We start from the raw sequence: 13,157 nt of genomic DNA, 5'->3' as shown, positions 1-13,157 counted from the left end.
TTTGGATGTACTGCCCATGACCACATAGGTTTCCTCAGGGTGCTCTGGTTTCCTCCCACATTCCAAAAAGACGTTCAAGTTAGTTTTAGTGAGTTGTGGGCACTTTATGTTGGCACCAGAATCATGGTGATAATTGTGGTCTGTTCCCGGGCACATCTCTGACTGTGTTGGTCTCCGATGCAAAAGATACATTTCACTCTATGTTTTGATGTACGTGTAATGAAAAAGCTCATCTTTATTTTTCCTTTGCAATTAAACAGCACAGTGACTCATCTAGCAGAGCAACTGCCTCGTAGCTCCACTGGCTGGATTCAATCCCGACCTCCAACACTATCTGTGGGGGAATTTGGATGTTGGCCCTGTGACTAAACGCACATTTCCTTGGTACTTCAGTTACTTTCCACATCCCAAAGACATGTGGTTACTTGCAAATTGACCACAGTAAATTCCCCCCTATCGTGCAAGCAGATAAATCTGATGGGAATATGGGGAGAATAAAAGTAAAATTAGTTGCATGTTAATGTGCTGCATAGACTCGCAGGGCCAGACGTCCAGTCAAGTGAACCTTCTCATCAGGCAATTAATTACCTTTTCAGACTATCATTTCCTTATCAGTATCTCAATACTGAATGCCTACCAAATCCTTGCCTCCACTTAGATCCATTTCTTCCCACCCTCTTCCACCAGAGATCCCAAACCCTCCTACCTCCAAAATCTCCTACTCCTTGACTGATTTGAGACTCAAGCTTCAAGCTTTTGATTTCCTGACACCATGAGAAATGTCTAAACCACAACTATCTAACCACCCCAACCCCTGCTCACCTATTCGCGTCACTTGGGTCTTGCTTGTTCTACTCCTTGGCTTGATCCTGTTCCTTTCTTCACTACAATCCCCCCACCATCTCAAATTATTTCTTTTCCTTGCTCCCTGGTGCAAGGGGGAAAAAACTGCAACCCTCCTCCTCCTGCAACCACTCCCTTCCAAACTCTAACACACATAACCCAGGCAATCAAGCAACAGAAGAGATAGGCCACAAACAAGAGAAAATCTACAGTCACTAGAAATCTAAACAACAAAATGCTGGAGGAACCCAGTGGGCCAGGCAGCACCTGTGGGAAGAAAAGTACAGTCGGTGTTTCGGGTCAAATCCCTTCATCACGACTGGAGAAAAAGATGAGGAGTCAGAGTAGAAGGTGGGGGAGGGGAGGAAGAAACACAAGGTGACAGGTGAGACCAGGAAGGGGGGAGGGAAGGGGTGAAGTAAAGAGCTGGGAAGTTGATTGGTGAAAGGGCTACTGGGAGATCCTGCTTCTTCTGGCAGATGGAGCACACCGGACACAGTATGTGACCCCAACAGACTCACAGGCGAAGTGTCGCCTCGCCTGGAAGGACTGTTTGGGGCTCTGAACGGTAGTGAGGGACGAGGTGTAAGGGCAGGTGTGGCACTTAACCTCGCAAGCAGAACAAGTGCCAGGAGGACAATCAGTGGGGAGGGACGAATGGACAAGGGAATTACGTAGGGAGCGATCCTTGCAGAAAGCAGAAAGCGGGGGATGGGGGAGGGAAGGGAAGATGTACTTGGTGGTGGGATCCCGTTGGAGATGGTGGAAGTTAAAGAGAATTATGTGCTGGGCATAGAGTCTGGTAGGGTGGTGGTAGGTGAGGACAAGAGGAACCCTGTCCCTGTTAGGGTTGGCAGGAAGATGGGGTGAGGGCAGACACGTGCGAAACTATTGATTAACTATACCATGACCATGTTTGATTAGTTAAGTGACAAATTGGTTTGGTCTGTAAGTTTCCTTGAACTCAGTCACAATGATGCAAATAACTTAGCCAGTGTTGTCTGTTTTGTTGCAGGCCTGTTAACATAACCCCATTCTTTTATGTGGTGCTACAAGACCTCACTCTTTACTTGTTTACACCAAAAAGCTGAGCATGGAATTTTGATTGGTTAGTTTAACTTTGTCACAAATATCTGTGACCCTTTGGGAAGGTCATGTTGTGGTGCTAGAAAGCTGAAGTTAGCAATGAGTCTCTTGGGCACTAGAAATGGAATATCCATCCATCACATCACTTCTTTTTCCACAATCTTTGTCATGCTTCGAGGAACAACCTCTTCCAGAAAAATGTTGTTATTAAATAGCATTTGTATTCTATGCCGAGACATTACCTAAATAATACATGTGCCAACAACCATTTTCAAAGTAGGGGAGAGGATGGTAACAGTTGGGATATGAGGCAAACAGTCTTGCCTCTCTGGAAAGAGTTCGATTGGAAGGTGTAGAAGAAGAGGGTAGTGCACAGTAAAGCAAGGGAATTTACAGGCATAATCCACCCACAGTATCTTTCCCAACAAGTGGATGGCACATTCATTCTGAATGGAAACAAAAAATGTGTTCCAGTTTCTGAAAAAAAATAATTTGATAATGCAAACAGGACTACTTCTTCAAAAAAAATGTATGTTCTTATGGGCAAGATGACTAAATCATATTTCCTCAAATTTAACTTTATCGCAAATAGGGATGCCAATCATCAAGAAAATGGCTCATTTGAGATAAATACTACTTAATTCATGTTAATTTATACTTGGCTCTCACAAGCTATTCTACACAGCTTTCTCTGTTAAAGGTCTAATCAAATCAGCAGCAGATTACTACTCACAATTCTCCCGTTTGTGCATCTGTTACACCAGGCGAACCGAGGCACCAACCTGGAACAATAGAAAAGTCTGATATATATTTAAACCTTGTAAAAGAGAATGAAAACTCAGGTTTGTTGTATCGCAGATTGGAAAGCATCTGCTTTTTCTTCCACAGGCTGGTGGCCGAAGATGCTGATTTAAGATTGATTTATATCTGTAATAAAGTCTGACATTGCATACACAAAGTGCACCATTTTAAATCCAAAATGGGTAGCCAGCGTGGCAGTGATTACTAAAAAGCTGAAATTACTTCCCTGATTATTGTGGGGAGCCCCCACATCCTACACGGGAGTAGAGCACATAATTAGAGAAGCAATTAAGCACAAGTTTCTTACACTTCTGCCAAAAAATCTGAAGATATTTTGATTTGCTTCTGAGAAGCGAGAGACCAGAATCCTATTTGATCCAGCAAATAAAAGGAAAGCTCCTCTGCAGAAGTACATCCTGATATAAAATAACTTCATTTTTTTTTAAATTTACAAATAAAATGCATTTATCCTATCATGTACAAACCTTCCTGTGATATTACAACTGTTTATTTTTGTTACATTTACCATTCAGCTCTTCTCAAAACTCAAAGAAACCCAAACATTTTCGTGAAAAGTGATCAGCTCTCTGCGAATGCTACCTAATCTGCTGGATACTTTAAGTTTCTGGTTTTACTTTATATATAAAGTTACAGCACAAAGAAAGATGGGCTTTAGCACAGAAAATAACTACTTTAAAAGCAAGTGTTACTGACCTCTGTGTACAGTGTGTGGAGAGGCTGATGCCTCACCCCCATTACTCAGATTCGACAAGTCCAGGCAACGTTTCGGAGTTTCACTGAAAGAATTAAAGTAGTTTGGCTATAAAATATACAAATCATCTTTGGCTACCGTTAATTCTTGCTGCTAAAAGACGTCCATGTATATTCAGGCACTTTGACAATAGAAAACTAGGTACGTTTTGGGGGGGGGCGGGGGGAGTGATTCAAAATTAATTCTTACATAATTAACAGACTCCAGGTTTGTCTTTGTTCCTGCACAGAGATGCAGAAAGAAAACAGTTGAACAGACTTTGTAATGCCAATTGCAACTAATTTCAGCTTCAAAGTACTTCAGCTTTTATACACAGTTTTACACTTTCCCCCTGCAGTTTTACACTTATTCAGTTGCATTTGAGAAATACCTTTAAAGCAGACTGCCAGAATTTGAAGTCAAATGGAAAAACAAATCAATCATTGCCATCAGGACAGCAGGCAGAGAACCCAAATGGCTCACATCAGGGACATTCGCTCCAGCTCCCCATAAATCTTAATTACAGCCACCCAAGTTCTACCAAACCCTTCTGCTCCCACAATTTCTGTGAAAAAAAGAAAGTGCGCAGTTTAGACCTGGAAAATTAAAGCATTCCTTCTCATCAGCTTCTCCATCTAATTATCAAGAACTACTGTTTTCTCGGTTTTTTACTCAATAACTTCTACAGAGCACTAAATGCAGATGTTACAACCCTGTAGAAAACCCCACATCCACATTCCAACACCAAAATGTGCTGTGTCTTCTTCTCCCTAATGTAAACCCGACCTGAACCTTTGTCCCTCTTGCTACTCTACAAGCTATTGTAGCCGCTTTATTTCACCAACGCTGCAGCCTCTTTTCTAACTCGAGCTACTATTCTCTTGTCCTCTCCCTAAAGTTGATTTTCATATTTTGCCACTTCCTCTAATTCTCAACTTGAAGTACTGCCAAAGTTTGCCAACCACGGAAACAGCCGATTGCTTGCAACTCCAACAATATTCCAACGTACTCTAAAACCTGAATAAAACCAAAAGCAATACTGAGAAGACATTTAACCAGTACTGCTTTTGGGAGCAGGTGCTAACTGAAATCGGTACATTCTTCAACCACAGGAGATGACACCTTTTCAGTCATGTTATACATTAAGAATGTTACTGATAACATTCAGTTTTAGTAAAGTAAATGTCATTTGCTTCAACACCAAGAACATAAATATTTCTTTGCTGTTTTTGCTCATTAATTTGGACCCAGACATAGAGTGGTTGTATGTTTTTGAAGCTCACTTCATAAATGTTTTCATTTTCAGGAAACTCACTTAAAACATTCTTAAACCAAACTGTCCAAGGTGGAATGCTTTTAGCTATTTATTTAGGAGAATAATTGGATTCTAAATGTAGTGATTTCTAGCTTGAATATCATCAGAAAATGCTTAGTTTTCTTTGGCCTCTGGCCGGTATTTATACTTCACAGAGAAATTCTGTTCTGAGGTCCATCACAGAAAGGATTATGAAAATACAGACAAAAATAGAGGCATGAATCTGGTCAAAAGCCTCTTTGGGAAAGAATATCATTACTGACACTTTAAGATCCCCAGTCTACAACTGCTTGAAGTAGGAAAGGATCATTCAGGAGGATAATAGGAACCTCAAGTCCATTTATCAGCCCGTGTAGACAACAGATTGAGTCCACACCATAAACTAGCTACCCTCCCTTACTGCTCCATCTGTGGAAGGGTCACCCGACCTGGAGCTTCTACCAGTCAAGCAGCATCCACGCAACCTGCTGAAGGAGTTTTCCACCTTCATCCTGGTACATTCCATCTCAGGCCAAGGCTGTACTGGAGGAGCTGAGTACCGTGATCAGCAGTCACAAAACAACACACTCCTTTTATGCACGCTTTGTAAGGGAGAATAAAACTACACCTGCGAGAATCCCTGCAGCATCTGTTGGTCCAGTAATCTATCTCTGAGGCCGAAGTCAGAACATCTTGAGACAGTGAAGCCTTGCTAGGCGTCAGGCCCCAATGGCGTAGCTGGTAGCGTACTGGAAACCTGTGCCCACCAAGTGGTGGGAGTGTTCAAGGACCTCTTCAATCTCTCATTGCTGCAGTCAAAGGCTGCCATCTGTTTCAAAAGAGGGACAATCATACCAGTGGCCAGGAGCAGGGTGAGCTGCCTCAACGACCATCGACTAGTTGCACTCACACCTACTGCAATGAAGTGCTTTGAGAGGTTGGCCATGGCGAGAATCAACTCCTGCTCAAGCAAGGACCTGAACCCACTGCAATTTGCTGACCACCACAATAGGTCGACAGTGGATGCAGTCCCACTGGCTCGCCACTCGGTCTTGGATCACCTGGACAACAGCAATATCTCCTCCAGGGCGCTATTTATTGATTACAGCTCAGTGTTCAACACCAACATGCCTTCAGTACAAATGAACAAGCTCCAAATCTTACAGCAGCATGGTAGTATATAGTACCAGCGACCTGGGTTCAACTCCCACAGCTGCCTGTAAGGCATTTCTACGTTCTCCCCATGACTGCCTGGGTTTTCCAGGTGCTCGTTTCTTCCCACATTTGATAGATTAATTGGTCATTATAAATTGTGCTGTGATTAGGCTGGGATCACTGGGCAGCGTGGCTTGAAGGACCAGAATGGTCTATTCCATACTATAGGTCAACAGATCGATAAACAAACAAACAATAAATAGTAAATAAAAACATGAGCCTCTGTACCCCCATCTGCAAATGGATCCTTGACTTCCTCATTGGAAGAACACAGTCTGTGCAGATGGGAAATAACATCTCCACCTCGCTGACAACCATCACCGGTGCACCTAAAGGATGTGTGCTTAGCCCACTGCAGTATTCTGTCAACACCCACCACTTTAGGGCTAGGCACAGCTCAAATGCCAGCTATAAATTTGCTGATGATAACAGGTAGTGACGAGACGTACAGGAGTGAGGTAGATCAGCAGGTTGAGAGGTATCACAGCAACAACCTTTCACCCGGTGTCAGTAAGACCAAGGAAGTGATTGTGGACTTCAGGAAAGGGAAGTCACATCAATCCTCATTGGGGGATCAGCAGTGGAAAGGGTGAGCACATTCACTTTCCTGGGTGTCAACATCTCTGAAGATCTACCCTGGGCCCAACATGCTAATGAATTTACAAAGAAGGCACAACAGGAGATATATTTCATCAGTCTGAGGAGACTTGGTACGACCCCAAAGACTCATTAATTTCTACAAAAGTATTCTGGAGAACATTTCAGCTGGTAGTATCATGGTCCGGTACGGAGAAGGGACTGCACAGGATCAGGAAAAGCTGCAGGAAGCTGTGAGCTCAACCAGCTCCATCATGGACTCTAGCCTCTTTAGCATCGAAAATATCTTCAAAAAGTGATCAATATCTTCAAAAAGGCGGCATCCATTGTCAAGGGCCCCATCTCCCAGGACCTGCCCTCTTCTCATTGCTACCATCGAGGTGGTGGCACGGGGACCTGAAGATACACACTCAACGCTTTAGGAACAGCTTTTTAAGCCTCTGCCATCACATTTCTGAATGGACAATGAATCCATATACACTACCTCAATATTCTTTTGCTCTGTTTCCACTACCTATTTAATTTTTAAAATACTTATTATTGTAATTTATAGTTTTTATTATGTATTGCAATATACAGCTGTCACAAAACAATAAATTTCACGACATATTAAACAGTGATATTAAACCTGATTCTGATCGAGTCTGTAGTTCTCCACATTTGACTCATCTGGCACCTTGGAATTCACAAAACCAAAGTGGAAGCAAGCCATCCTTGATCCCCAGAGATCCCCAAAGACTTTCCTGCGTAGGAAATGTGCTAAACAGCTGCACAAATCAGTGACAAAAAAATACTTTGGGTAAACAGCAGCTGTCAAACCTCGTAACTGCCAGCATAACTAAAAACGATTTGCATCACTGCAGGTGACCCAGACTTCAAGAACCGTTTGGAAGAAGACAATGCCAACAAGTAGGTCAGAGAGTATACAGAAGCTTCGAAAGGAAAAACCACAGAGAGTAAAACAATGAGACAACTTAGAGAATTCCAGAGCACGAAATCAAATGGAAGATTGTGTGCAGATCGAGCACAAGAATAAAACACCAGATAGAAACAGAGCAGAGAAAGCAATCCAGGCTATAGGGAAAGTGAAGACTGAATAGATTGTCAGCAGCTCCACAGAAATGCAAACCTAAGGAAAGTGAACAACCCACCAAACAGCTCCCTTCCTCACCTCAGCATCAGACTTTGAGAGCAGCTATTCCCAGCTGTGGACTGCAGGAGCAACCTTCAGGAAGACAGATTTAGCCCACCCTCTGTGCCAGTTCATCCATTAATCATTCATTAAATGATTCACTGGCACAAATACCTCTGAATCATTCAGTTACACAACTGTGATGCTCTAAAATTCCTTCGCATTTCTTAGTCTAAACTCTGCCTTAGATAATGGAGCACATGGCAATCTGTAAAAGGAATTCTCATGAGCCCTTGTGACACCTCTTTTTGCTTTTCTTCTCACCCTGGATTATTGACATGTAAAGAAGGAGCACAATAAAACCTTCCCTCCGCTTTCAGTTGTTATGAGCTAGGAAAAGATCCTCTCTTGCCCCCCTACCCCCAGCTTACCCATCACAGAAGCTGAGACTGAGGGAGTGGCTTTGCATAGGCGATGCTGTCGGCTCAGGAGAGAAGGACATGGAAGAGTTGCTGTCTTGGATAACGGAGAGCAACTTCTTGCTGTTCAGTCGATAGCTTGGACAGAAGTCAGGACTGAGTGTCATGGAGGCATCTTCACACTCATCTATCATGGCAACACAGTTCCCAAACATCTGGAAAGAGGAAAAGCATGCAGAGATTTCATTTAAGATTCTCTCATGATCGTTTGCTAAAGCACAAGAGCGATATGGAATGCAAAATATAGAACACGGAGGTTTTATGATTAATTGCTCAGTTCCAACGAAATAGATTCATACAAGATGTGACCAATGCATTCAACTGGGTTTATAACATAACGTAGCCCAATAACAATTCAATAATTTGCCACACTGCAGGGCAAAGTCAATGCGTACAATTGAATTGGGGATGAATGCAGTTTCCCCAAGAACAATCTGAATTATTGCACTAAAGATGCACCTATAGATATCACATGTTGAGCTACTCACAGTTCAGGGCAAGCATTCGGCAGAAGGACAATCAAAAGATGCCAAACACCTTCCCAGGACCCACTTACAGGCTGGGATTGGTATCCACCATGCAACAACAAAGAGCAAATGTGGGAGAGGAATTTAGACTCTGTCTACAGTCAGGAATCCATAGATTCCACTAAATCATTGCTCAACCAGTATTCTTTGTCAACATCTGGTTTCTGGCACTAATCTGCTCACTTTATGCTGATACCTCATTCACTGCTCTGAAGGTGGATTTCTGCTAGCAGCTATTACAAAGCAGTCTGGAGCAAAGGGTAACTTCAGCATCAAAATCTGTAAAATCTAAAACATCTCCGACCATCCACATGTTCCACGCACCGCAAACTAACTCACTTCAGGAACCAAGTCTCCATCTGTGCCCAACCGTCAAAAGCTTTTGTTTTTTGGGCAATGCACCAAGGTTACGGAATTTGCCCGTCACCGCCACCCAGTGCAGCTGCTGGAACTTGTACAATATGCATGGATACAGTAACAACTGCAGCGTTTCAGAAAATTCAAAAATACCTGCTGGGGTCATAGCGGGAATAGAATAATCTTACACTTGCTAAAGCAGGGATATTTAAAAGAAATGCCATTCTTACAATCTAATCAAAGTTAAGGCCATAATAAAACATTAAAAATATTTTAAGTAGATATCAGTAAGAACATTACTTTGATGATTCATGAGGAATGAGGATTGGGTTTGGGAGTAAATGACTGGAACCAATTTTCTGAATGTGATCTGGCAGCTACATTGTGATTTACCAGCTCCCCCAGCCAAGACTCCAAAGAAACAGCCAGGCAGTGGGGGAACCTTCACTGGAAAGTAGAGTGCACATCAAGGTGAGGACATGACTGAGCTCAGGTTGTTACAGTCTTACAGCCTGGCTGCACCAACCCCAAATGAAGAACGACCATATCCTGGGCATCTCAGCATGATCATGGAGAGAACAGCAGAATACAAACTGAAAGCACACTGGTGCAACAGACAGTCTGCTGTTGGAACACGGCAGTTAGACAATCCTTTCCTCCCACTGCTGCTCAGCCTGCTAGGTTCCGCGAGATTGCTTGTTGCTCTACTCTTCACTTGGTAAAACTTCTGGCTGTCAGCTTGGAAGGTGCTAGACCCATCCTCAATGTTCCTCTCAACTCACATCACTGTTGCATCAGATTTCAGCACCTCTGTCTGGAATATCTCTGATATTTCCATTCCACAGACTGCAATTCATGAATGCTGCTCACCACTACTTGGCAATTAGAAATGTTCTTCCTCAGCACCTACATCCCACAGATGGAGAAATAATCTATTTAGAATAGAAAGGAAAACTCATTTTGCAATGTGTGATAAGCATACACACATTGTGGATTCATTTAAACCTGAAACCCCAACTGCAACACTTATGCAAATACACCACACAAAACTACAGTTAATAAATCCCTCTTAAGTATTTAAAAAGATCAAAGGAAATGCTATTTCCGTCACACAATCACTTACCTCTTGGAAACTGGTGAATTTGGTTTAACAGATTATCAGCTGCAAGAAGCCTGAACAAGCATGAATTGATCAAGGCTAAAACAGATCATGAAGATGGTTTGCTTTCTTCCAAGTTTAAGGACCCGGTTTAGAATTGTCAAGTGCTATTGTCTGTTGAATAGATTCTACCACGATGTCGTAAAGATGATCTGTTGTTTCCATTCATTCAACACCGTGTACAAGGATTCTTCCTTTCACACCTTCATTCCTAAAAGTGGAAAAGAATTATATTCCTGCATCCAACACCATCTGCAGAAGGTTTGGTCTATACAGACATACTCTCTCGTCAATGGAACAGACCGAACACATGTTCTTTCTCAATTCAACCTCCAGTAAACAGGGTTTGTTTCTATTGTCTCACCCCAATTCAGGCCTCGAGAGGAACAAAATTAAGCCCATCTCCCAGTGGCTACCCTAACTCGCTGAAATAAAAAAGCATTTTTCCCTCTCCAACTCTGCATCGCCCACTAATGTGATGCTATTACAGCTCAGGGAGTCAGAGCTCAACTCTATTGTCACCTGTAAGGACACTGTATGACCTCCCGTGGAACGTGTGGGTCTTCTCCAAGTCCTCTGTTTTCCTCGCACAGTACAAAGACGTACCGTTTAGTAGGCTAATTGGTCATTGTAAATTGTCCTGTGATTAGGCTAGGATTAAACTGGAGGTAAATCAGGGGTTGCTGGGTGGTGCCTATTCTGTGCTGTATCTCTAAACAGATAGAGAAATAAGTATAAACTAAACCAATACAAACATAAATATAAATAATTATGTAACTATAAAATAAGTTAAAGGATTCTTCTCTCTTATACCCTAACTCCTAACAAAGACTAGTGTCTTTTTCTCTCCCTTCCTCCTTTCCCAGTTGTCTAACGTCTACCAACACACACAAAATGCTGGAGGAACTCAGCAGGTCAGGCAGCATCTGTGGAAATGAATAAACAGACAATGTTTTGTGTCGAGATCCTTCTCCATGACTGGAAAGGAAGGGAGAAGACACCAGGATAGAAAGGTGGTGAGAGGAGAAGGAGGATAGCTAAGAGGTGATAGGTGAAGCCAGGTGGGTAGGAAAGATAAAGGGATGGAAAAAAAGGAATCTGATAGGAGAGGAAAGTGGACCACAGGAGAAAGGGAAGAAGGAAACCTGGTCTAGGTCTGACACCCAGTAAATGGAATCTAGTCTTCTTTCAGCCTTACAGGATTTAATCCCTCCCTGTCTGACACTGTGAGATCACGTTTCCCTTTCCTCATTCATAAACACAAGGGATCCTGGAGCTTCTCGAAATACAGAGCAATCAGTGGACTTCCTGCATTATCTCAAACCTCAGAGTCTACTGGAATTCATTTTAAAAAGACTGTCACTTCTCACTCTCTTGCCAATTACCAGTTTTCAAAAAAGTTCCAATACTTTTCTTTGCAACTTCCAGTAAAGAGGATCTAACTCTAATCCCCAATAGACATGATCTTCTGTCTCCTAACCTAATGCCCGGTTCATAAGGGTGTATAATGCTAACAGGCTCTCCCCACCGAGAAAAGAAACTATTCAATCGGCTCCAGCCCCAGGTTTTCTTTACCGTAAAACCCAGTTCTCCGAATCCAGTTTCAATCGCTTACCCCCGCCGCTGATGTGCAACCACCATCCACTCAGAAACAACCCCGAGCTGCTCACTTCCGGTTTAAAATGGATTTTAAATCTGCCGCGATGACGCCTTACTCCCGGAGCCAATCCAGTCCCTGCTTTCTGAATCCGACAAATCGCAACCGACTACCTGTGGCGTCAGAGAGGCAGGGACCAATTCCCAGAGTAGCTGTGACGGAATAACATCATGACGCGCATGATTGGAGCAGATGCGTGCCAATCAAGCCGCGGTTTCCTTTAAACTTTAGCTGTGTAGAGCAATATCTGGACTGGCGTTTAAAAGCAGCTTGGTGATTTCCTGCATTCTCTCAAACCTGGGCGTGTACTGAAATGTCCTTTAATAAAAAGCATATGCTATTGATATGGGTAGCATGGTGTAAAAAGCACAGTTATGTCAAGAGTTACATTGCAATGAATGAAGGTGAATAGCTTCACCTTCAGCTGATATTTCCTGGAATGAAAGTTCACGTTGGTGGTGAAGCCTCAGAAAAGACTGTTTAGCATGCAGCTTTTACACACACCTCACCACAAGGTTTCCCACAAGATCAGATCATATGCCTTTTTTGAGTTAGCTAAAAATCTTTTAGGATGCAAACTAAACACAAAATCTATGTTCCGTGCCTATTCTGGGATCTGTCCCCCACTTTTCCTTCGCTACATCGATGACTGCATTGGCGCTGCTTCCTGCACGCATGCAGAACTCGTTGACTTTATTAACTTTGCCTCCAACTTTCACCCTGCCCTCAAGTTTACCTGGTCCATTTCCGACACCTCCCTCCCCTTTCTAGATCTTTCTGTCTCTGTCTCTGGAGACAGCTTATCCACTGATGTCTACTGTAAGCCTACTGACTCTCACAGCTATCTGGACTATTCCTCTTCTCACCCTGTCTCTTGCAAAAATGCCATCCCCTTCTCGCAATTCCTCCGTCTCCACCGCATCTGCTCTCAGGATGAGGCTTTTCATTCCAGGACGAGGGAGATGTCTTCCTTTTTTAAAGAAAGGGGCTTCCCTTCCTCCGCTATCAACTCTGCTCTCAAACGCATCTCCCCCATTTCACGTACATCTGCTCTCACTCCATCCTCCCGCCACCCCACTAGGAATAGGGTTCCCCTGGTCCTCACCTACCACCCCACCAGCCTCCGGGTCCAACATATTATTCTCCGTAACTTCTGCCACCTCCAACGGGATCCCACCACTAAGCACATCTTTCCCTCCCCTCCTCTCTCTGCTTTCCGCAGGGATCGCTCCCTACGCGACTCCCTTGTCCATTCGTCC

General features: G+C 43.2%; 1 protein-coding gene across 4 annotated transcripts in view; it reads right to left on the bottom strand.

Annotated features, from left to right (window-relative positions):
- LOC140200369 (M-phase inducer phosphatase 1-B-like) overlaps positions 1–11,915 on the bottom strand; it is a 50,380-nt gene extending 38,465 nt beyond the window's left edge. For 3 of the 4 annotated variants that reach the window (XM_072263599.1, XM_072263601.1, XM_072263602.1), the window contains exons 1-5: positions 11,857–11,915; positions 10,206–10,452; positions 8,151–8,353; positions 3,445–3,527; positions 2,663–2,711 (exon numbers count right to left, since the gene is read on the bottom strand). In XM_072263599.1, the coding sequence (XP_072119700.1) occupies positions 2,663–2,711; positions 3,445–3,527; positions 8,151–8,353 (335 nt within the window). In that variant the 5' untranslated portion in view covers positions 10,206–10,452; positions 11,857–11,915. Of the gene's footprint in view, positions 1–2,662; positions 2,712–3,444; positions 3,528–8,150; positions 8,354–10,205; positions 10,453–11,816 lie in introns of all 4 variants that reach the window. The other variant, XM_072263600.1, reaches the window with a different exon arrangement.
- Positions 11,916–13,157: the final 1,242 nt, after the last annotated feature.

This window comes from Mobula birostris, chromosome 7, assembly GCF_030028105.1.
Source record: "Mobula birostris isolate sMobBir1 chromosome 7, sMobBir1.hap1, whole genome shotgun sequence".
NCBI lineage: Eukaryota > Metazoa > Chordata > Chondrichthyes > Myliobatiformes > Myliobatidae > Mobula > Mobula birostris.
This window is presented reverse-complemented; position numbering and strand designations above follow the sequence as displayed.